The sequence below is a fragment of the Porites lutea genome, chromosome 2, assembly GCF_958299795.1.
Source record: "Porites lutea chromosome 2, jaPorLute2.1, whole genome shotgun sequence".
NCBI lineage: Eukaryota > Metazoa > Cnidaria > Anthozoa > Scleractinia > Poritidae > Porites > Porites lutea.
In genome coordinates, this window is record NC_133202.1 from 43,046,235 (window position 1) to 43,070,415 (window position 24,181).

The window sequence follows — 24,181 nt, forward strand, 5'->3', positions numbered from 1 at the left end:
TCGATAACCGTGACCGTGTCCTATATTGCGTTTCTTGCCGAAAATGGAAACCACGTTAGTCTTGACATAACTTTTAAATGGAGCTCTTTTACCGTGTTAGCTTGTCAGTGCCATAGATTGGAGCTATAACGAAAAGTTAGTTTATTACAATGGCTGGATCTGCGAGCGGACAAGAAGAAGCGGATCCTGCGTTCTGATTGGCTACCAGAGCAGCAAGATGTGGCCTATGTTTGGTTATTTCAGTCCCGTGAGAAAAAGTTCTCTTTTTGGCCATATAATAAATCCTTTATTGACCAAGCCTGTTCGGTCATGATGACTGGACATTGACCTCGTTCTTTTTTCGCGTTTTTATTGCCCTTTATTTAGTCAGGCAGACAGTAAAAACGCAAAAAAAGAACTTGGCCAATATCCAGCCATCTTGACGTCACGCTTGGCCAATAACGCATACCGGTCAGGCGCCTTACCCGGCACTCAAGGGAACAATATAATACGCAAAAGTATCATTAACTTCGCTACTTGAACCTGTGGTTAATATTACTAGAGGAATTTGACAGCTTATGTACTCGGCTAGCATACCTGTCCATGGATTTTTTCTATCTTTTAGGTAACTGCTATTTGCATCCAAAAACCTTCGTTTTTTCCTCGCTGCCGTCGAAGGTTTAGGGATGTCAGTATGTGATTGGTGGCGGCAAATCTACTCGATTCTGGTTGTCCTCCTAATAATGTTTAAACGTTTTTTAGTCGAGATCCTTGTTTGTTTTTGTCCAATATTCTCATGGTGAGACTGGTAGAATTCTCTCGGCGGTCTCATTTGTTGCTCCAAAAGTTTTTACTGGAATTACTGCCTTACTGCAAACGAGAAAATGCTTCTAAATGGGCAATAAAAAGACGAGCACAAAGGAAAACGCTGAAATTGGAAAGTCAGTGCAGGGAAAGCCATTTACACACTATAGCATTTTATATTTTACGATTACAAAGCCAATCCAAAACCACACGTACGTCGACAAATTCGGGTTACACTTCAGGAAGATAATTGCTCCTCAACGAAATACTTCAGTTTCCGTTTTCCCTTTCCAGACTTTTACAGCTTTCATTGTATGAAGTAAGATTTTTTGCGGTCACTTACGTGGATGCGATTTACTTTTACCTAGCATAAGCTATATCAAAACCTGTCAAACAGGACTATTGCCGACCGTAAAACCTAGCTGACAAATACATCTGACTGGATTTGCTAAAGCATTGCTATATAATAGAAATTTCTCTCGTATACCTTTACCGAGTTTTGTAGTAGTTGAGCAGTAGTTTATTATTATTTTATATTTATTTACTTTTTACCGAATATTTATTGAATATGCTGCGGTAGATAGACTATCATGAGTTTCTCAGTGGCTATCAAACGGACGCAAAATTGTTGGTTGTTACATGTTGCGTCCGTTTGCATACCCTGTTGCACGTTGTTCATGCTGTATGTTGTTGGGTGTTGTTGGGAGTTGTTGCGCAAAGCTAGAAACTGATCAGACTTTTGAGCCAACAACTCTCAGCATTTCTTTTGTTCCGTGATCGCCGAAGCGTAGCGCGGCAATGTTGGATCCGTTTGCACAGCTCTTCCAACGTTGTTGGGGCCACTGGCACGTGCTAAGATGGCTGTCAAACTCAAAGCCCCGAGCAAAGGAACGCAACATTGTTGGCCAACAACTCCCAACATTGTTGCATGTTACATGTTGCGTCCGTTTGAACACCCTGTTGCATGTTGTTGGATGTTGTTGCGCTTTGTTGCGCAAAGTTTGAAACCGGACAAACTTTTAGCCCCGTGCAAACGGAAGCAACATTGTTGGGCGTTGTTGCGCCCGTTTGCACGTTTGCCCAACAATGTTGGCGGTTGTTGCCGTCTGTACCTAGCTCTATTTTTAATCAACCATTTCTACCTCATAAGCATTAATTTAGAATTTTCTTTTTAGAATATCATTATGACCTCACGCTTCACGTGACCACATCAGTTCAACGTTAATCAATTCAACGCCATTTAGAATGAATGACCGTCGAAGAAAAATAGTTATATCTTCGCGGGAAGAAGAGATTAAAATTGAGCCACGCTTTAACATGCTTTAAATGGAACAAGACGTTCACACACATCGTGCTGAATTAAATAAATTAATACGGCCAGTTTTATTCGAGAAACAATGATACAATAACAAAAATACTGCATTTAATATCTACTGTGTGGAATACAGTCTCCGCCCCAGTTTTAGTTTTCTCTCTTTTTTCCTGGATTTGACCATAAGTGGTCTCGTTTCTTACGTAACAGGAAAATTAAGGGTACAGAGACACCGATTTTCAGAGTATCATGAGCTTAAACGAGGAAACGATTATGCTAATAAAAGAATGTTCATACTAACTTGGATAGCTTTTGTGCCGACACGAAAAGCTAAGCGGGATAGTGGGAACAGCAACCCGACACAGATTTACTGCAGGAATGATCATAACTTTGAGAAAATTTACCAGCACGTTCCAAAATTTGGTAACCTCGAAAAATTGTTAAGCACTGATTCGTAGGAACAAAGCAATTTGGGTCGGGAAAAAAATGACGCGATTTTAATTTGGTGTGGGGCCTCACTCGCAGGTACCTTTCCTATAACTCGGCTTTAAATCATTTTAAACAATAACTGGTAGAAGCAAGGCATGGCATAAACAGAAGTTGTTGCTGTCACAAGCATGGTTTGACTGCGTGGGCTAAGGCAGAGGACAGTTTTATGATGCAAAATTGGATTCTTTTTCACCGTTCCACCGGTAAGTTGTTAAATACTTCCTGGAAACAAAATGGAAGTTCATGCTACCTTAATCCCAAAAAAGAAAGAAATGTCCCGGATCCGTTTACCTGTGTTGACTTTCCAATGCTAAAGTCATTAACGGTATTAAGAACTTGCAGTCAAACTTTTAAAGCTTTTGATGACATACATGAAGAAATATTATTCTTGATTCAAAATATTTACCCGTTTCTAATAGGTTCAAATCCCACGGATAATTCATCATAACCAGCTATTTGTATTAAGTTTGTATTTCCGCAGCTCACATCATCTTAATTCTGCTTCATTCCTTTCACGGTTTAAGGTGAACTCAAAAAATTGGTCTGCTAGCGCTTCCAATGTATGGGTATTCATAGCTCAATTGGTAGAGCACTGCAGCGCTAACGCACAGGCCATGAGTTCGAATCCTGTTTGAAGTCCCGAAATTTTTTTCAGGTTAATTTGCAACTGCTTAAATTGCAATTACCACTGCGTATCACTGCGACGATGATATGTTCATTCAAATATCAACCAGCCATTGTTGACCAAATTTGGAAGAAGTTTGCGACATGTGAAAAATGACGGCAATATGATAAATTGCACGATGACGTCATTTTACTACAACTACTACAGTGTGTTCTTCTGTGTTCTTTCCTTGTGCAAATAAGGGCTGTTGTTAATCCTCAGCGGGATGCCAGATTTAAATAAGAAAACAAAAACGAAATGAATACTGGTAGTTGTAGTCAAATGTCGTCATCGTGAAAATGGCCAGTGCTACAGCATAATTGCCAGAAAACTGGACAGTTGACCGAGAAGCCCTGGAGACGAGGTTGATTTGTTTTGGTAGAACACACGCTGTTCGGTGCGTAAATTACCGCGTGTTTCGATGCTGTTTTGTATATTAAGAACGGTTTTTAAAACTTTGAAATATAGGTATAAACCTGGAAATAAATTTCACTTACTTAAACTTGGGTTTTTTATTACTTTTTCTGTGTAACCAAGAGAGAATGAGTTGGCTCGGGAACGTCGATGACTACGCGTTGCTTGCTGACCGCGAACATGGACTCAGGGGATGCGGGTATTCAATATCCCATGACAAAACATGGATCTTCCTACCTCCAGATAGTCTACTGATTGCGCGTGAGCTGTGTTTGAAATTATCCAGTTGGATGAGCGTATATAAAAGGTTTGCGGTTACCACTTAAACATAGTCATCGAATTTCCTGCGTGCTCGTCAGATCGCCCAGAACCGAACACTTTCAAAAAATTTTCCCACAAAAAAAAAAAAAAAAACACGTAATACCCATGATGAGAGGAAGAGATATGAGACCGCGGCTCACCTGGCCTAAAAACCGCCGCCTTGTTGGCCCAGTTGGGAGAGCGCCGGTCAGGGTCTTTAAATAACTGCGAAAAAAAAGGCTGCCTTTGTAATGACATAAGATAAGATAAGATAAGATAATTTATTCAATGTCAGATACACAGGGGGTGGTCTCCCAATCCCCCGAGCCACGGGCACATGATAAAAGTGTTTGAAAATATAAAAGAAAAATTAATTAATTAATATCTCAATAGCAACTAATTAAATTAAAAAAAATAATAACATCTATCTATAAAAATAAATCGGGTCAAAGTAAATTGCTGCATTGACAGCCGACAAAATTTAACTTAGTTAAAGGTCTCCGAAAGGATGATGCATTAGGTGCGTTTTTTACAGCAGATGGCAACTGGTTCCAGATGTGCGAGATCGTGTACGCATATGAACCACGAAGGAATCTACTATTATATGAAGTTTGAACAACATTCAGACCATTGCTTCTAAGATTATATGGTGTAATTCGGGGTTTGAATAAATTGGCTACATAGCCTGGACCATTCTCCTTGAAACATTTAAAAAATATCATTTAGGATTGTTCTATGCGTCTATGTTCCAAGGTATTCATATCTGCCATCCTAAGAATTGATTCATAATCGGTACTTTTCCCCATGTTCATTATAGTTCGTAGACCATAATAGTTCGCATCTTCCAGTTTCTTGTTGAGTGTTTTACCTATACCCAAAAGTAAAGACTTGCAGTATTCAAAATGTGATAACACAAAGCTCTTGTAAAGACGCAACATAGTATTTGCCGGTACTAAACGCTTAAGGCGGCGAAGTGCGCTTATCTTGGAATATACTTTCTTCAGCATGATACTTATATGTTCCTTAAAAGATAATTTGTTTTCTAAACATATTCCTAGGATCTTTAAATGGTTGTTAATATCAATGGGAGTGCCGGCAAACTCCAGGTCGTATCGATAGGATGAGTTCCCAAGGATCATCGCCTGGGTCTTGTCCTCATTAACCTGTAGATAGTTAGAGGCAAACCAGGAAGATAGTTTTTCCATGTCATGGTTTAATAAGTGTTGAAGAACAACTGGGCTATAATCCGCAGTATATCGAGTTGTATCCTCTGCATAGAGGCGGAGGGAAGAAACGGTGACAGTTTCCTTTATGTCGTTCATAAAGATGTTAAATAGTAGAGGACCAAGGAGACTTCCCTGTGGAACGCCACATCGTACCGTTGACCAGCTAGAGCACTTGTTATTGCATATCACCGTTTGCTTGCGGTCATGCAGATATGATCTTAAGAGTTGAAGAGCTGGTTCCTGAACACCGTGAGCCTTTACTTTTGCAAGCAGTAGATTGTGGCATATACAGTCAAAAGCCTTAGACAGATCGATGGCAATCACACCCATCTCCTTCTTTTCGTCAAGGGCGCTTCTCCAATCATCCGTCAGCTTGATCAGCGCCGTAGCGCATGGGTGTCCCTTGAGGAAACCTGACATGTTCGATGAGAGTATAGGTGCGAAAGAGACATACAGCTGATCAAACATTACTTTTTCAAAAAGTTTGGAAATTGCCGGGAGTACACTGACTGGTCGATAGTTATTTTTGTCAGTTACTTCATCCTTTTTATGGATAGGGGTGACATTGCTCATTGCTCATTGCTCATCTGCAAATGTTTAGAGATTCTAGTCTTCTCGGATGAGCACCTAAAAACCGTAGGACCCGTCTCACAGCACTTACACTAATCTGGTTCTTGTGGGACGTAAAAGAACCCACACCACTGTTCGAAAAGAGTAGGGGACGTAAGCCCCGGTGTTGTGCTCAACCTTCACACATCACATCATTCATATCTTGGGTTGGGTGGGCACAGTAAGCTCATAAATGGACTGAGAGCGGCTGCCAGTGGCGCCTTTGTATGCTGACGTCCGAGGTTACTGTTCTGACATGTTAAAATGTATTGTAAGAGGGTACGTCTGTTTTCCTCTCGTCCACGACTCTCTTCATTCATTCATTCAAAAGGATTTGGCGCTTTCATAGCGAATCGGTGCTCGGTTCTTTGATGCGGGAGAGATTGGTGAGTTAAGACTTCACACAGTATCCTGCCTTGCTCCGCATTTTATCAGTGATTTTGTAGGAAAACAACACAGAACAAACAACAAGCCGACTGTATAAAATGGCCAGGTTACGCAGAAAAAGTAACAACAAACTCAAGTTTACGAAAGTAAAATTTATTTCTATATTTATGCATATGTTTCTCATTTTTTTAAACATCTACCTTTCGTACAAAGTCTACCAATCGTTCGTAATATGCGAACGTTCGTTTAGTTCGAAACACGGGGTAATTTATAATGCACCTAGCTTGGGCCACCTGTGGGTAGAGCAATGAAAAATGATGGAAGATTTCACTCGTTTTGCGAAGAAGAAATAGGCAAACTACTGGCTAAAAACATAGCAAGAACAGCAAAAATACAGCTCGACGGACGACATCTGCTCTTTGGAGATTATTTACAGAACTAAACATTCCTTTATCTCCTAAACTTGTCGATAAAAAGGCAGTTGAATATGAACTTAACATTGATGGAAATAAGCATGTTGTAGCTTGTTTTCAAACTAGGAATTATCTTGAATAAATAATAAAACAATTATTGAATTTGGCTTTCCCATCATCTGAAGAATTATGGAGATCTCGGGAGGGTGTTATCCGCCTTTTTTCTAATCGGCCTAATAATTGTTAACTGAGTATTATAGCCGGGGTTATTTATTATAATTAAGCCACCATCATCTTACGACTCTCTTAAGGATACTAAAATATCACGGCTATCATTGCCATGCTAGCAAAATTACGCAATAATGAAAATCGGGGATCAAAGACACCTCTGCTTAATAAACAAAACTGCTATTTTCTGACCGTTGTTGACATTTGTGCTATCTATCTTAACCAATGCTATTTATTGCGTTCGTAAATCGATTAAGCTGTTTAAATAAGAAAGAAATTAAATTTCACAACGAGTGGTTTGAGCACGGCTTTCAATCAATGTTGAGGGATCACCGCGCTTCAAAACCTTTTTGACTGCTTCTCTCAACTCGTGTATTTTCCAGAAATATAGAAAAGGGTTCCACGAAGAATTCATAAAAGCAATGGTACGAGTGATATCATAAGCAGCCTCGACATTTGCGGTAAAGCCATAGCACAGATAAGCAAATAGAACAGAGGTAAACGGAATGTACGAAATCATGTACAAAACAGTAACGTATGCCATGTTAATCACTGATTTCTTAAATCGCTGCATATCCATGGCTGCTTGACCGTTCCCTCTTGTGGAATTGTGGTCTCTTATTTGTTGAAAATGTCGGCGAACCACTTTGTAGATTTTCCAGTAACAGATTAATAAAGTCAAAATGCTTAACAGCAATCCGCAAACGTTGATGTATAAAAATGACACTACATTTGTCGTAGTGAACCTCGACAGACTTAAAATCGCAGTTACGACGAGCAGATACACGATGTAAAGGACGATCTTGTTCTTGGTTATCACATCATGATATCGCAGGTGATAATGCAAAGCCAGGTAACGCTCACCAATGATGGATGAAACCAGTGAACAGGACAACGCTGCTGAAAACCAAGCAACCGTCTCAAAAATCACTCTCAGTACGCAAGAAGCAGAAGAATGGCCGACCATGTAAGCTATTTTGTAGGCTCCATAAAACGGCTGTACTATCAACCCAGTGAGAAAGTCTGCAAATGCCAAGCACCAGATAAATAGTTGGGATTGTGATCGAAGCTGTTTTGATTTCCAAAACGTTAAGAGGATGACAACATTGCCCGAGATGGCTATAATAGCGCCGATAAAATTTACCACCATAGTGACAACGCTTTCAACGTAGAGAAGTTCTCCGAATTCGTAGTTGTTCAGTTGCTCAAGAAAAAAACATCTTTGGTTAGATACTGCAAAGAAGCTTTCCTTTCCGCTGAAATTATTCTTAACATAATTTTCGTCGACCATCATAGTTTTCTTGGTCTATTAGGAAATGGTTTTAAAATGAAGTTTTTTCATGGACAATTATGATATGGAAGACAGCTTAAAGGCAAAGCGACCAAATAGTGAAATCAGAATACAGCAGCTGCCGTGTATGTCGACTTCATTTGATCTCTGACAATGCCACTGACTGGCCAATAGGTCAAATTTCGAATTTATAATTCTGTTTATTCATAGCATTGTTCCCTTGTTACGCGTTCAGTGTTAGCACTGAACCAGGTGTTATCCGTAAGTAAATAAACTCGGAGGAGCAATTTTGGAAATTAGTAAATTGCAGAGTCTATTCAAACAGTCGCCAATCATGACACTCCCTAGCCAAGCAATATCCCTTCATATTTACCGCCAACAATTACGTGGTCTTTTTATACACTTAACCCATTTTATAAACCGGATAACGCGAACTTGTTATTCAGCTTACAGTTAAGCAATAGAAAACGTTTTCCGTGTTTGCTTAGCTTGATATAAACACGAGAGGGGTTGGGAAAATTCGGGACAGTTATGCAAACCCGAGACGAAGTCGAGGGTTTGCATAATCGTCGAGAATTCTCCCAACGCCTCTAGTGTTTATATCAGGCTATGCAAACACAGGAAAAACGTTTTCTATTGCTTTTATAAAATAAATTTCCGAGAAAAAAGGCAAAACTCTGTGTATGGCACTGATTAAAAGAGAAATTCTTACCAGTCGCAAAGTCTTGTCCACGAAGTCTTGCGCGCATAATCAGTTCTTGTTTTGGAAAAAGATGCCTTCCAAAATACGGACTTTTCTCGCTTGAAATGGCCCCAAGAGAAACTGCAAACAATGCTTATGCAAAATTTTGGGGTGACAAACAAAGAGCATTATGGTATGTTATGGTATTTTCTGGAGTGGTCAATTGTCATAGCGGAGCTCTCGCGAGCGCGAAGCGTCCGTAGCGGAGCACCTTAGGTAAGAAAATTTAGTTATCTACCCATCCGATAAAATTTGGTTATGACGTCAGCGTACTAAGCAGACGGGTGGTTTTGGAAATTATATTCAAAATAAGTGTTTTCGAAAGTTTTTGGTCAAAGTCTGGTCTAATGGTGAATTCTCTCTATACTTGCAACGTTTTATGCTGTCGTCATTTTTATAATTTGTTGTGGAAGGGAAGTGTGTACTTTGATCGTCGTGAATATTGAATGAGTGTAATTTGTCTTGTATGTAATTTGTCTTCTGTAAAAACGGCAGAATTATAAGCAATTTTCTCCGAGGTCTGAACGATAAACAAACGACGCCTGATAATTCTGTTTACCTCGGACTTAATGTAAAAAGGCTGGTTTACTTGCTAACAGCACCAGATTTGTAAAACTTGTAGTGTACAAAAAAAAATCCGGCCTCATTCAGTTTTCATTGTGGCCTTTCCTGTATACAGAGAGATAAAAAAGATAAGTTATACTGCGTGTAAATTGGCTGCCACCGACGACTATCGTGTCTTAACGGCCTTTATAGTATAAAATTATATTTCGGGACTGTCCATGCACTTAACCCTATAAAATAAGAGTTGTGTAGGTGGGCAAATAGGTCATTTTGCTTGAGAGATTGCTATTTATTGGGTGTAAGATTTTGGAGGTTGTTTTATTCTTGCACTGTTTGCAAATTTTAATTTTTTTCTCTAAAATCACCCAGCCCCACCCCTAAAGGCTAGTCATATGATTCTCACCTAAACTTAACTGATTTGTGGATTACAAGTTTCTTGTTTGCTTTAAATTATAGATTAAATAACTGAAGGGACGCTTTTAGCCCTGGCTAAATCTATATATTATTATTGGCAAATTTTAAGCGGCACGCGCCCCTCTAATAAGGTCCTAGAATACGACCCGGGCTATTGAGAGATCAGGACTAAATCTTCGGGTGAAAGCAAAAAAATGATGATAAAACAGTAATAATAAATAAATAAATAAACGAAAGAAATTTTGGTAAAATAATCCGAATTGTGTTATCACAGTCTACCAAAGCTGTAGGAATATCATAAAAGAAGTACAAATAGAACAGAACGCGAGACAAACAATATTTTTAAATAGTATTAAACCCTTTCTTTACACATTTACAAAACTAATAAGGCAGTGTTCTTATATCACCAAGTCCTAGAAGGAATTAATGCTTCGAATACAAGATTTTAACCAAGCTTATTTTTTTTGTCATACTAAAGTGTGTTAAAAGTATTAAACAGCTGCATCAAAACCTCAATTTTCAATTCCACTTTTCTTAAAGCGAGCAGGAAAAGGTATGATGATGCTCATGGTAAGAACTTAGCCCTTTTGAGCTTTTCAGATTTTCACGTGTCTCTATTATACGCAGAATACTGAAGCCTCCCACGCAGACATATCGAATGATATAACTGAGGAAATCGTTGTAACAGAGTTCTAAGAAGTCTAAGGGCTTCATCTTTTATGAGACTTTATCTGACCTATTCTGAAATCTAACGCAAAAGGTCGAAAGTACATTTCCTACATTTGAAGGTGCCTTGTGACTGGTCTACGTTTTGACCGCTCGTTTCAGAACACAGCCGTGGGGCAGGACTTGTGACGAAGCCATAAAAGCATCTGCGCGGGAGGCCAGCAGAATACGTATTGTTATACTACATGTGATTTCAGCCAAGCGTTGAGAATTGAGTTCGTTTAAGCTAAGGGTTTTACGTAGAGGTAATTGAGCATAATTCCTCACTAACTGGATGAGACGGTACCGTCGGTGTTGCTGTTCTACACCAACAGGTACAGACCACCAGAATGGTTGTATTCCGAAGTTTATAAAATAGTGTGATGAAGCAAGAGAGATGAAGCTTATAGACTAAATCCAAAAAAAAAAAATGCTTTACTAACCCAAGATCAAAACTGAAAATAAAATCTCACCTGAAATATTAAGATTGACAAAAAGAAGATTAAAGGAGTTGTCATTCATGGAACGATTGTATTACAAGGAGCAACAGCATGTTTTAGTTAAAGGTGCAACAGGTCATTACAAACTGCGACGTAAATTTTTAGATCGAGGGAGAGAATATAGTATTTCCATTCCCTATAAGGGATAGCCTGGGTACCAGAGGCTTTTTCTCGCGTTTTTCGTGCTGTTCAGTATAGCGAATTGACGCCTCGACCGGAAATGGAAACTGCACATGATACTGAGGTCCCTGACACCTTAGTCCAATCTCGAGCCCAGTGCTTATGCAATCTGACTGGGGTCGAGATTGACCCAAGTCAAGGCAATATCAAAAACAAAAATTGCTACTTAGTCTAGTTTAATTTGTTACAGGTTTAAAAGGAATGTGTTTTTGAAACATCACTTGGAAATACCAAATCATTTAACTGAGGAGAAGTGATATTCTTCAGAGAAGAGCTTTTGAGTTCAACCGATCTTGAATACATCCACGTACGTGGAGGCTCAATACAGACAGTCAGGCCAATTCTACTTAAAAGCTTCCTGACCGGACGATAAAGCACTTGCATAGTGCACACTTTTGAATAACGAACAGTGCACTTATCGACCGAGTTCTATTGGGCAGTAGGAAGCTTTTGCAAATGGAGAAAAATTATGAATTTGTTTCAGTACGTGTGATTTCAACCTAGCATTGAGAATTGTTTCCGAGAGGTACTTACCCTCTTCGTTTTCTACTTTAACCCGATCTGATCGTATCATTGTAACACCAAGAGACAGGGAAAAAACATTTTGATGTGAAAAGCTAAAAAACCTTGAAATACGATCCTTGAGGTAGTCTGAATCGTTACTTATATGTAGGAATAAAATATAGGAATATTCCGAAAAAATTGTTAGTTTTATACCGCTGAAAAATCCAAAATGGAAATAACCTCACTTTTAGCTTTATGTTTTATTCAGCTAATATGCAGCTATGAATTAAGTTTTTAATTTAGTCCATCGGAGGTTTATTCTAATATAAAAATATCACTGAAAAACAGAAATTGCTGCCTTAACAAACATATAAATTGACCAATGCGGTTTAGGTAAATTTGACTCAAGTTTTTTTTATAATGCACAATTAATGAAAACTGTGTCATGACATGCAAGAAGAACAACCTTCTGACTGTTATCCACCAAATGATTATGAAAACAGAAACGTTCTCTAGTTATATTTTCCTTGACAAATACATTAACTAACGCATTTATGCAATTCCTGCAAGAAACTATTTTGAGGTGAAATTATTGCTATACAACAACAACAATAACAACAAATAAAACTTTTAATCATTCACACATATTAAAGGGAAAATGCAATTGCCGAGCAATTTAGCACAAAACGCTATTCGAGGGAGCTGGAAAAAGAATAAAATAAATATGAGTCACAAAACAAAACAGTAGCTGATCTGTAGAGTTAAAAATTTAAAATGTAATTTTATCTCTGGGTCAGTGGAAGATCTAAAAAAGTAAAATCATGGTGATATTGACAGTTTTGGGGAATAGAATATGAAGTAAGCAACTAATACACTGATTGAGATGCGATCATCATCCGTATGTTCTAACTTATTCTTAGATGATCGAAACTAACCGCGCGAACAAAGATTAATTATGTGTAATCAAATGGTGACGAGTGAAATTAGGGAATAATTTCACGCGCGTTTTGTCGAAATCCTACTAAATTATTAGGATTTGGACAAAACCCGCGTGAAATTATTCCCTAAATTCACGAGTATACCATTTGATTACCTATTAATATCATGGGTGACGAATTACGTTAGCAATCTTGGATTTTTGATATCTTTATCCTGGATCGTATCGATCCAGAACTCCACTCTATGAAATGTTTAGACCTTAAATTTGGCTTATAAAGTTCAGAATTTTTCAGACTTTTACGGAAAAATACCTGTTAGAATCGTTCTTGATGTTCTCTTGTGTATTCTGGTTTTCTAAAGCGTCTTTTTGTGCCCTGACATCTTCATTCACGGCATTTTAAAACTTCGTTGCCATCTTGACACTGAGACGTACGGAAGGGTTGCCATGGTAATTTTGTAATTTCACATGTGAAATTACAAATTAACGCTGAAATTTCGCGCCAAAATTAAGGAGTAATTCGTCGAGGAAAGTTGCCAGCTGATGCAGTTAAAAAAACAAACATACAACTTAGCTAAAAATTTTATAGCTAAACCGACTCTCAAAAAGGCAGGTCAAGGAAAAGAAAATCTTCTCAATGATCTGTTATCTGAGATCCTAAGTATCAAGTTAAGTTAAAATTATCAAGTAGTCCACACTAAAATTTTAATAAGTACTGAAAAACTTTGACAAAATGATTTAGTGAACTGTAGCATGATCCTTTTTCATCACTTTCTGGACCGCTTCTTTTAGTTCTTGTATTTTCCAAAAATAAATAAAAGGATTCCACGATGAACTCATGAAAGCCATAGTCCGAGTTATATCATAAGCAGCCTCTACAGTACTGGTAAAGCCATTAGACAAATAAGCACCTAGAACGCACGTAAAAGGCAAGTAAGAAATTATGTACAAAAAAGCGATGTATGCCATGTTCATCACGGATTTCTTGTGTCGCTGCATATCAAGAGATTGGCTTTCTGCAGACCCCTGGTCTTTTATTTGCCGCAAATGCCGACGAACCTGTTTGTATATTTTCCAGGAACAGGTAAGCAACGTAACATGACTCAACAGCAATCCACAAATGCTTAAGTATAAAAACGGTCTCATGTTCGTCATGGCGAACCTTGAAACTTGGCTTGCAATCCCCATGACAATAACCAGAAATACGATGTAAAGAATGGTCCTTTTTGTGGTTACGACATCGTGATACCTCATGTGATAATGCAAAGCCAGGTAACGCTCGCCAATGATAGACGAGACCAGTGAACAGGACAACGCTGCTGAGAACCAAGCAACCGTTTCAAGAATTGCTCTTAACACGCAAGAGGCAGAAACATACCCCGCTAGATAAGTTATCTTGAATGCTCCATAAAATGGTTGCGCTATGAACCCAGTGAGAAAATCTGCAAATGCCAGGCACCAGAGAAACAGTTGGGATTGCGATCGAAGCTGATTTGTTTTCCAGAACGTTACTAGGATGATGCCGTTGCCCGAACTAGCGATGACGGCACCGATAAAATTTATCACTGTAGTGACTATGCTTTCAATGTAAAGAACTCCTCCGAGTTCGTAATTATTGAGAGGGTCGTAAAAATAACACCTTTGGCTAGACAGTACAGAAATGGAAGTTTCGTTCTCAGAGGTGTTTCTGTTAACAAAGTCCGCTTCGGCGATCATGGCTTTCTGGATCAAGAATGATTTTGGGTAGTTTTTGTTTACTATTTAAGCCGATAAGGAAACAAAATCAGCACCTGCTGTACTATTACCACAGAACCAACCAAATGTTGTCATGTAGTTCTCTAATTTGTCATGTTATTCATATCTTTTTAAATGATATTTGATGTAACAATCAGTACAAGTGCTTGATATTTTAATGGACATGCTTGTTTGCTTTTGCCTTATCTGTATATTCTAATCAGTAATATATAGATTTAGCCATGGCCAAAAAGCAAAGCTTCCGTTTATATACATATCATGAAAGCAATAAACTTTTAACGTAAAGACGTAAAGCCAAGACAAAGAAATTTTTAAATCCCTACTTAACTTTTGGGGCTTTTCATTTATCTTTTGAGAGGGGGATTCATGTGATTAAGAATAAATTATAACATAGCGTCCGTGCCTGCCCTATGTAAGTCCTATAGAGCACTACACGATACCCGTCATCTTTGCACGCGCTTATTTAGGACTGATGGGATAAAAGCAATGTCACGTGGTTTCTCAGGGGGCAAATAAGTGATAAAATCTGCCAATACAAGAGATCGCGATCGAGTTTTTTTTGTTCTAGACAAAGGAAAATGAAGAACTTTTTTTCTTGAAGACGCTAATAACAAGTTATTAGTGGAAGTGTTCATTGTACCTTTATTTGAAAGCAATAGCGACCGTAGATGTCCGTTCATCATGTACAATAATGACGTAGAACTTGTCGAAACTCGAACTGTACATTTTGAATGACTATTAAATCGTCGTCTCGTTTTGACAGAATAAGCAAATTCGACCGCGAGAACTCGTATTGGCAAATTTTATTCATTGTTTGCCCCCTGAGAAACCACGTGACATTGCTAATATCCCATTGATCATAAGGCGCATGCAAAGATGGCGGGTATTGCGAATAAAGTCTGTTGAGTTGCTATGAAAATTTTTTTTTTTACACGTGTACAGTTGTCTATGACACTCGGTTTCTCTTCTCTGAAAATCGAAGGCAATGATGAATTGTCTAGCATTTTTGGAATCGAGCTTCTAGCCACTCAAACCAACAGCAAAGGCGGTAAAGATATTGCGCAAGTTAGAGCAGGAGTCTTTGGAAAGCCAAATTGGACTGAAAAAGACCATAAATTGGTCTGTCGCGGGGAATATCCAGTTATGAAGTGTCCTTTTTTTTTATTAACGTCTGTTTATCCTTCTGAAACAAGTTAATTTTGAAGTAATAGCGAAAAATTATGCACTTTTGTTATATCAACCAAACAATCCGAGACGAATAAAATTACACAAAAACTACTGCAGCCAGGTCGCCTCACGGAAACCATTGTTAGCAACGAATAAAACGTAGCTAGGATGACAGTCGCTTTCGCAAAACAATACGTTTAATGGATTTCGCCAAGCAAAAACATAAACATGGTTTCAACGAATCCAAACCATACTCAACGCCCTCTTACGAATTCAATATTTTCAATATTTCTTTTATAGATCCTATATGCTGTAATTTTTGCATGGTTCTGTCCATGTTTTTTAGATTGGTTTTGGCCAACTCTTTATTTTCTTTGCGAGACGTCAACTTGACACTTGGTTTCTTGCTCCCCAGAAGACACGTGGTATGACGTGATTCTGTGGGTGTCAAGAGTTCTGGATCAGGGCCAAAATCAGAGTGCGCGGATATTTTTTTATCAGAGCCTGATCTCTGGTTGTTACGCCATACTGACAAGCCCCAAAGAGGGTGAAACAGCTGTCTATGGCTACAATCCCGCTCTGTTTTGAGTTCTTTCGGTGTCGTGTTGATGTCTTGCAGAGTTTATTTTCACGTAGTACGATCAGCATTGCAGTATTCTGCTTGCAGAATTTAATATGTCTTCAATGTTTGAGTGTTTTTATTACCTTTAGTTGGACTTAAAGACTACTTTACCTTAGCTTGTTTTTACATAGTTTCCGTTGATCGTTAACGAATAAATAAGCAAATTTTCATTCTCACTTTTTGAACAATAATTTCTAATTCAAACTAGACGGTTGTGGCGTGTTTTTAACCATCCAATAGAAGCGTTTGTTTTTTAGTGCCGCGCGTTTCGAGAAGTATTCATTTAGTCCAGAAGCAAGCGTTTTGTGTTAGCTATATATAATATTAATGAACTGCATTTATAAAATTCTCAGGATACCTAATTTTTATATGCCCTTTCAGCTTGTGCTTACAAAATTTAACTATTTTCGTGTTTAGCGAAAGCAAGAGAGAATGAGATCCTTCTCTCTTGGCGAAAGTTCATCACGTGATCAAGTCATGCAAAGAGCCTATTGGTCTCTCCTCCACTTTAATTCATCGGGGGCTTCTACGGTGCAGTAGACTGGGGGACGAGTATGCAACAAATGACTTGCCAACTTTTTACGCAGCACTACGATCGACATGGGAGCGGTAAGAGGTTTAATTCTACAGAAGGAAGGCCAAAACCTTGTAAAAAAAGAGTTTAGTTATGGGAAAATTACATTTACTTTGCTTGGAGACCTGTGTTAAAAGCTGGGAACTCCGTCCCCTCTTCGATCTCAGAAGACAGTATGAATTTCCCCTGTGGATGGAAGTTTGGGAGTTGATTCTGACTGCTTCTTCATGGTCCAAATTAACGAGGACCCTCTTCGAAAACACTGCCTCATGCGATTTCTAATGTGCAACTGCTGAAAGTAGCTTATTCAGATGACTCCTTCTCTTTACCTTCAAAGGAGGGACCAAACAATTTTCTTGGCCAAACTAGTATACACTCAGGTCATACACATCAGTTGGAAATTAACATAGTGATGGGGCCCGTCTCCTCTTCACCACCTCCTTGCCAGGAAGAGAATTCAAAGAATAACTATTTAATATGTGAGTACGACGTGAAAAGTTTGGGAGCGTTTTCCTTAATTTCGAGTTTGTAGGTGTTGGACGCATCAAGTGTCACTTATCCAATCATGCAGGCTGACCGGCTTTTCTGGGACTGAATCGTCTTCCATTTTCTCTAGTTGTTCTTGAATTTCGTGTTTCAGCCCCCCCCCAAAAGGTCTAGTTGTGATTTAGCCTAACGAGTTCCTTGTTTAATAGTATACACGAAAAAAATTACTCAATTCTGATTGGCTGAGAAAGTAGTGCAGCTCTTCTGTAACACGAGTGCAAAATGTCTAACTCGAGTGCAAACTTGTAACACGAGTGCAAATTACAAATGCTTTCTGATTGGCTGAAAAAACAAAAGAAACCAACAAGAACCAATCAGATTAGAGCTGTTTTAACAACAAAAATTCAAGAAAATGGCCATGCTTTTCAGCAGACGACGACGGGATTTAGTTTTGTAAGCAGAACAACAATAGAAAAGTTAAAAAAATATATTCCAAAAACCCGAACACAGTAAAAAGAACGTCTTTCTGGCTAAATGTATTGAAAATGCGTTGCTAAAAGAAAAATACTGTCAACAAAATCGAGGAAAATGAGCCAGAGAAACTAAAAAACAAGCTACTTATAACAGACTACGCTAAAGTAAAAAAATAAAGAACAAAAACGGTTGCAACCACACGCAAACCATGACAACTACACTCTTCAGGCATTTAAATGAACAAGGATACAATTCCATGATAACAACAGGGGACTTCAAGTCATGTACGTTATTTGTTGGTCTCTTTGAGTCTTTTGTGGAGCGAAGACCTCTATTAAAACATCCATGCGCTGGTCTGTTTTTTTTCTACCTCTGTAGCAAACGAAACCGAAAATTTAAACATCTGGTCCAAACTAAACCAATGGGCGAAAATACCATAAATCACATAATGAAAGTATCCGTAGCTGGTACTAGCCTTAAAGAGAGTGAGAAAAAAGTTTACGAATCATTGTGCAAGAAAAACAACAGTCAGGAATCTGAAGAAAGCAAAAATTGTAAGTTCAGAAGTGCACATATCGTCAGTGTCACAGGTCACAGAGGTATAAATTTCCTTAATGACTACGATGAAGCCGACGAAGAAGAGCTACGATGACTCTTGCAGTAGGCCAAATAAAATAATGAAAACTCCAGCGCTGAGAAAAAGCAAATATTATATTAATACTGACAGTTTCCGACATCACAAAAACTGTGGCTCCACTCACCCATCGATGGCAGCGTCGAAAGAAAATAAATTGCCTCCCTCACTTTCGCGTTTTAAATCTCAAAAATTTGTCCATGAATCCAGCTATGATGGGGTCTCAGGAACAGACAATGATAAACAGTCGTTGAAAAACCTTAGCAAGTGTCTTTCATCTTTGGCTGCTCGAAGCGTTCTCCTGATTTCAAAACGACAGTATACTTCCTGAAAACGCTTCTTGTAAACGCTGAGCTCTCATAATCGAGGATGAATTTAAAAACGCTTACTTTTCAGTGCTGATTGTTGTAAACCAAGTTATCTTTAACAGGCTGGTGACCATATAAAAAAATCCTTGCAAATTTTCAAGGTTCTTAGCTGAATGATTTTGAAAGCGTTGGTCTTGAAAAAGTTTGAATTTGACAAAGGTAGTAGTCTGTTTCAGCCAATCAGTTGAATGAACTAAAAACGCGCGTGCTGTCAAAATTTGTTGTTGTAGTTATGTTTATCGTGTATATTATTAATAAGTAATCACATGATTTTTCTCGTGCAATTTGGAGTAAATAAGCACTTGTAAATTTTTCAAAGACTCAAAGTGCACTTGCCCTACGGGCTCGTGCACTTTTGTTGGTCTTTGAAAAATTTACTCGTGCTTATTTATTCCAAATTGTACTTGAAATCATGTGATTACCTATACTAACACCTGTGTAATTATGTTAATCCTCCAGAGAATTGGATGAACAGTGAGGAGATCTGGATAACCGAATTCTCAATCAATGTCAATACCATTACTGTTAGTAAATTATTAATAACGATACTTTATAATGCAGAAAACTCGCACTGCCGTTTAAGCATTTCAAACAGTAATTAATACATGTCCTGCGTATACTATCTGTTGTAGTTCAGCTACATAAACAAAACTAAAACAAAGAATTCCGGCGAGGTTATTCTACAGTTTGCCGGTATATTCGGTAAAGTTGTTGATGGGACTGTTACGGTTTAAAACTTTCTTGACAGCTTCTCTCAATTCTTGTATTTTCCAGAAATAAAGGAAAGGGTTCCATATAGAAGACACAAAAGCCAAAGTGCGGGTTATGTCATAAGCAACTTCGACATCGGCAGTGAAGCCATTGTGCAAATAAAGAAACAAAACAAAAGTAAATGGCATGTAGGCAATAATGTACAAAATAGCAATATAAGCCATATTTATAAGAGATTTCTTGAACCGTCGCATATCAATGGATTTTCTCTCTTTTGAGTTCTGGTCATGTATTTGAAGAAAATGTCGACGAACATGTTTGTATATTTTCCAGGAACAGGTTAACAAAATTATGAGGCTTAACAGCAATCCACAAATGCTAAAGTATAAAAATGGCCTTATGTTGGCCATGGCGAACCTTGAAAGGCTTGCAATGGCCATTACAATGACCAGAAATACGATGTAAAGAATGATCCTTTTCGTGGTTATAACATCGTGATATCTCATGTGATAATGCAAAGTCAAGTAACGCTCGCCAATGATAGATGATACCAGTGCACAGGACAACGCTGCTGAAAACCAAGCAACCGTTTCGATAATTACTCGTAACACGCACGAAGCAGAGACATAACCCGCTATATAGACTATCTTGTACGCTCCATAAAACGGCTGAACTATCAACCCAGTTAGAAAATCCGCAAATGCCAGGCACCAGAGAAACAGCTGGGACTGCGATCGAAGCTGACTCGATTTCCAGAACGTTAAGCAAATAATACCATTACCTGAAAAGGCGAAAAAAGCCCCAATAAAATTTATCAAGGAAGTGACCACGCTTTCAATGTAAAGAAGTCCTCCTGGTTTGTACTCGTTGAGTGGGTCAAGAAAAAAGCATCGTTGCCTGGGCGCTGCGAAGAAACTTCCGTTTCTGGTAATGTTTCTGTAAACACTTTCGTCGATCATCGTTGGTTTATTTGCAACTGAAACATGAAGTGATTTCAGGCAACATTTTAAGATCGGACAAAAACAGGGCTTGCTTTTATAACTTGCAGCCTAGACTAGGGGACTTCTGTTGGACAGTTTGGCAGATCTTGATGCTTTTCTCACTATATTCTTGCTTTACTTACTGTTTTAATTCAAACAGCTGTCATCACTACACTTTGAAGTTATCTAAAGAAGACTAGTATTTATTAGCCGCTACTAATACAGCTGCCTAGCTTGAAGCTCGTGAGTAAAACAATATCCATATACAGTTTTAAAGCCGACAGTTAGGTGGTCTATAATCAGTATACCTTGGCCACTTTCATCATGACACAAATAATAGACGCTGTGCCCACACTGAATTCGAGGGTGTTTTGAAAAAAGAGAGATTAGTTAGAAAAACAGAAAATTGAGGTGGGCAAAACAATCATCACAGACGTCAAGTGAACGGGAACTTGTATACACATCACATGAAAGCTTCGAAAAGAAGACAACCTAAAAGTTTCTGCACAGCAGCTGCACCATGCTCAGAAAAGTTTCGAAAAATGACCAGGCCAATCAATTTGTTTACATACCTCGATCGAATTTTTGGCAGCTTTTCTGTAAAAGAAAAGGCTTCTTTTGAGCTGAAAGATTGACTAAGCCTTTCAAACGAGAGCAGCTGTCCGACATGAAGACTGGAAAACAGAATCATTGTCGGACGCCTGTTCTATAAACAAGAAATGCCCGTTTATGCTATTTATTAAAAAAGATCGATAACAGACAAAGTTATTTCATTATAGAAAGGGAGATTTTCGAAATTTGAATGGGTACTCAATTAGTTTTTATTATTGAAATCATCTGTGTTTGATGTGTAGGCGAATATTGATCGTTTTACCTGAAAAAGAAACCTTGTTATCAGAAAAATTACGGTCAAAGTAATATGTTTTCGTTACCGTTTGCAGCATTGTGTTTTAAAAAGCTGTACTACGCACTGGTGAAGCTTCCAATGAAAGGTCAACAAAACAAATCATTGCTTAATACCTCAATGTAAATTTTTGCGGCTTTCAGTCCAAACTAGACAGGGTGTTTCCTTTATGTAAAAAACGATTAAGCAGATTAAGCCGTTGAAGCAATGACACCAGCACAACTACATGTACACTATCTAAATGGCAGCATTTTATTTTAATATTTTATTGTCCATGAACAGCTTAAAAATTACTCCTGTCGGCTGTATCTTGACTTCAGATCCATGAAAATCTCACTAACAACATCTATAACTCATCACAAAGGGTTTTCGAAATTTGAATAAATAATGATCAGGGTTATGACTGAAGTCACCTGTATTTAACTTGTGGGGGGACCGTGGTCGTTTTCCATATGAAAAGGAAACTTCGGCTTTGTCAGTTAAATTAATGACAAAGCAACATTTGCTCGTGTCTCTTGCAAAACTGTGCTGTGTTTTCACTGATGAATTTGGAGTTAATTGTCTACTGCGAGATGAAATATTACCTTAGCCCTTAGCGGGTGACTAACTACATGAATATTTGCAAATAAAAACGTTTGTAAATGAGACCCAATTGAACACGCTTTTTCCGCCTCTAGTTTATACTTAAATGAAGATCTGCCGCCTACAATCAGGAACACCCAACGACGGCTTCCTCCTAAATACATTGAAATCATTTAGGCTATCCAGAGTACTTAAGATCTCTAGAAATGCATTCTAATCGGCGCTATAAAATTTGTACTTGTTCGGTCATCCTAGGGGTACTTGAGTCTTTTCGAAATTACAAGGGCTTTCCAGAAAATTTTAGATGCAATTTACCCTGTTTCGAAAGTGAGAACTTTTCTGATTACCCCCTCCTTCACATTTTTGAATCCGAAAATTTTAGGTTTTCTTTTTGTACGAAAAATATCCTTACCTGGGCAGTGAAGTGTAAAGAATTAAGCTTCAGAAAGTAGTAGGGAAATAATTAGATATAATAAGCTTCGAAAACTGTACATGAATAGAACAAACACCTAAAAATTTTTAGCCGTCCTCAAGCAATAGAAAATTCTAGGCAATATTTGCTTCACAGAACAGATACTTTACTGAAAAAAGTCGTTGGGTGGCATTGAACAACGCAAAAGATAAGAAGTTGTTGGACAGAAAGTGCCGTAAAGAAGGCCAGACCAGACTGAGGAAGGCTCAATTTACCAAGGATTGTTGCAAACATGCAAAAACACGGGCCAAAGAGAGCGACAGTAATCTTCATGCATGAACTTGCCATTTAGATTTGGATTTGGATTTTATTTGCCACACATAACACTATTACAATTACAAACCGATACAAAAAAATGTAGGAAGAAATGGCGAGGAGGCCTAAAGGAAACTCAGTAAAGCTTATGTTAATTAGGCCTCCTCAATTACAATTTTTAATTTAAAGATAGCATAAAAATTACAGCGACGGATACAAAATACTATAAGATGGAAAATCAAAATAACAGTCAATATTAAGGAAGTTTACAAATGCTGAATATTAAACAGCTTTTTCCCAAGATTTTTGTTAGAGAATACTAATAATTATTGCAAACCAATGCCTTAGGTGCTCCTTTAAAGGAAAAAGGGGAGGAAGCGTTGATGATATTTATGTTTAAGGTGTTATAAAATTTAAGTCCTTGATAAAATACCGAGAATTGTTTGATTCGAGTACGACAGAAAGACAGACAAAATTTACAACAGGTTCTTGTATTATACGAGTGAATTTGCCTTTGTAAGGTAAATTTAAAATGAAATTTTAAAGGTAGGGTATGGTTTTGATCAAATTCCATGAATAAATCTATTTGTATTAAGTATATTACTATATCATGAAATTTTAAGACACTAGGATTTTGAAAGACTAGATCAGTACGTGTATCGAAAGGAGTTTGAACGTTGTACGTTGACAACAACAACAAAAAGTACGAATATGTGTTGAATAACATCTATCATTCTCTAGTGGACTCCGGTCCTCGTAGGGTAGGGTTCAGTTCCAGACTCGGCAGCTTTCTTAAGAATCTTCTGTGCTTCCTTGACAACGGACTCCGCCTTCCATTAGACTGATGATGGTAGGGGATCGCTGTCACGTGCTTGAACCCATACTCTTTGATGAAGGCTTTAATCTCTCGACTATTGTACTGGGAACCACTGAGTCTGACACAATGTCGTCGGGAATTCCAAATCTCGCCATGTGCGCCTTAAGCTTATTGATTACAGTGGTAGCTTTCAAGTCGTACAGCCTAAATTTTGAAGAAACTCGAGAATTAATCCACTGTCACCATGTAACTCTGTTGGTCTAACAGGTCTGTGGAGATTTTCGCCCAAGGACAATCTGAAACGTCATGATCGATAAGCGTCTCCTTCTATGTCTGTTACTGTAAGTTGCACACGTTTCACACCTGGAAGTGACGTCTTTAACATCACTCCGCACATTTGGCCAGTGAATTGTTCCTCTAGCACGTCTTAGCGTCGACTCTATCCCTTGATGGCTAGATTCAAGCGCCTGGAACATACGCTTGCAAAGTGTCTAGTGGACTACGAGTCTGTCACCCCTGAAGAGTAATCAACCCTGGACCACCAATTCGTCGCGGCAATCATGGTAGATCGCCACTGCTGGAGTTAGCTTTCTTTTATCCGCTGGCCACCTAGACTGTAGTATGGATATTACAGCTTGCAGAACATCATTGTTCTTGGTCTCGTTGCGGAACATTTCTGCCTCGTGCTCGCTCACCAGGAGGTGTTTTATCTCTTGAA

The 24,181-nt window shown here is 38.3% G+C and overlaps 3 protein-coding genes across 3 annotated transcripts; all 3 read right to left on the reverse strand.

Moving 5' to 3' along the window:
• Positions 1-7,102: 7,102 nt before the first annotated feature.
• On the reverse strand, positions 7,103-8,116 carry LOC140926247 (histamine H2 receptor-like). The gene has a single exon (XM_073376020.1). The coding sequence runs from the start codon at positions 8,114-8,116 to the stop codon at positions 7,103-7,105; it is 1,014 nt and encodes a 337-aa protein (XP_073232121.1).
• Positions 8,117-13,400: 5,284 nt separating this feature from the next.
• On the reverse strand, positions 13,401-14,378 carry LOC140926248 (histamine H2 receptor-like). Its single transcript, XM_073376022.1, has one exon. The coding sequence runs from the start codon at positions 14,376-14,378 to the stop codon at positions 13,401-13,403; it is 978 nt and encodes a 325-aa protein (XP_073232123.1).
• Positions 14,379-19,422: 5,044 nt separating this feature from the next.
• LOC140926249 (histamine H2 receptor-like) lies at positions 19,423-20,412 on the reverse strand. The gene has a single exon (XM_073376023.1). It carries the CDS (start codon positions 20,410-20,412, stop codon positions 19,423-19,425), a length of 990 nt encoding a protein of 329 aa, XP_073232124.1.
• Positions 20,413-24,181: the final 3,769 nt, after the last annotated feature.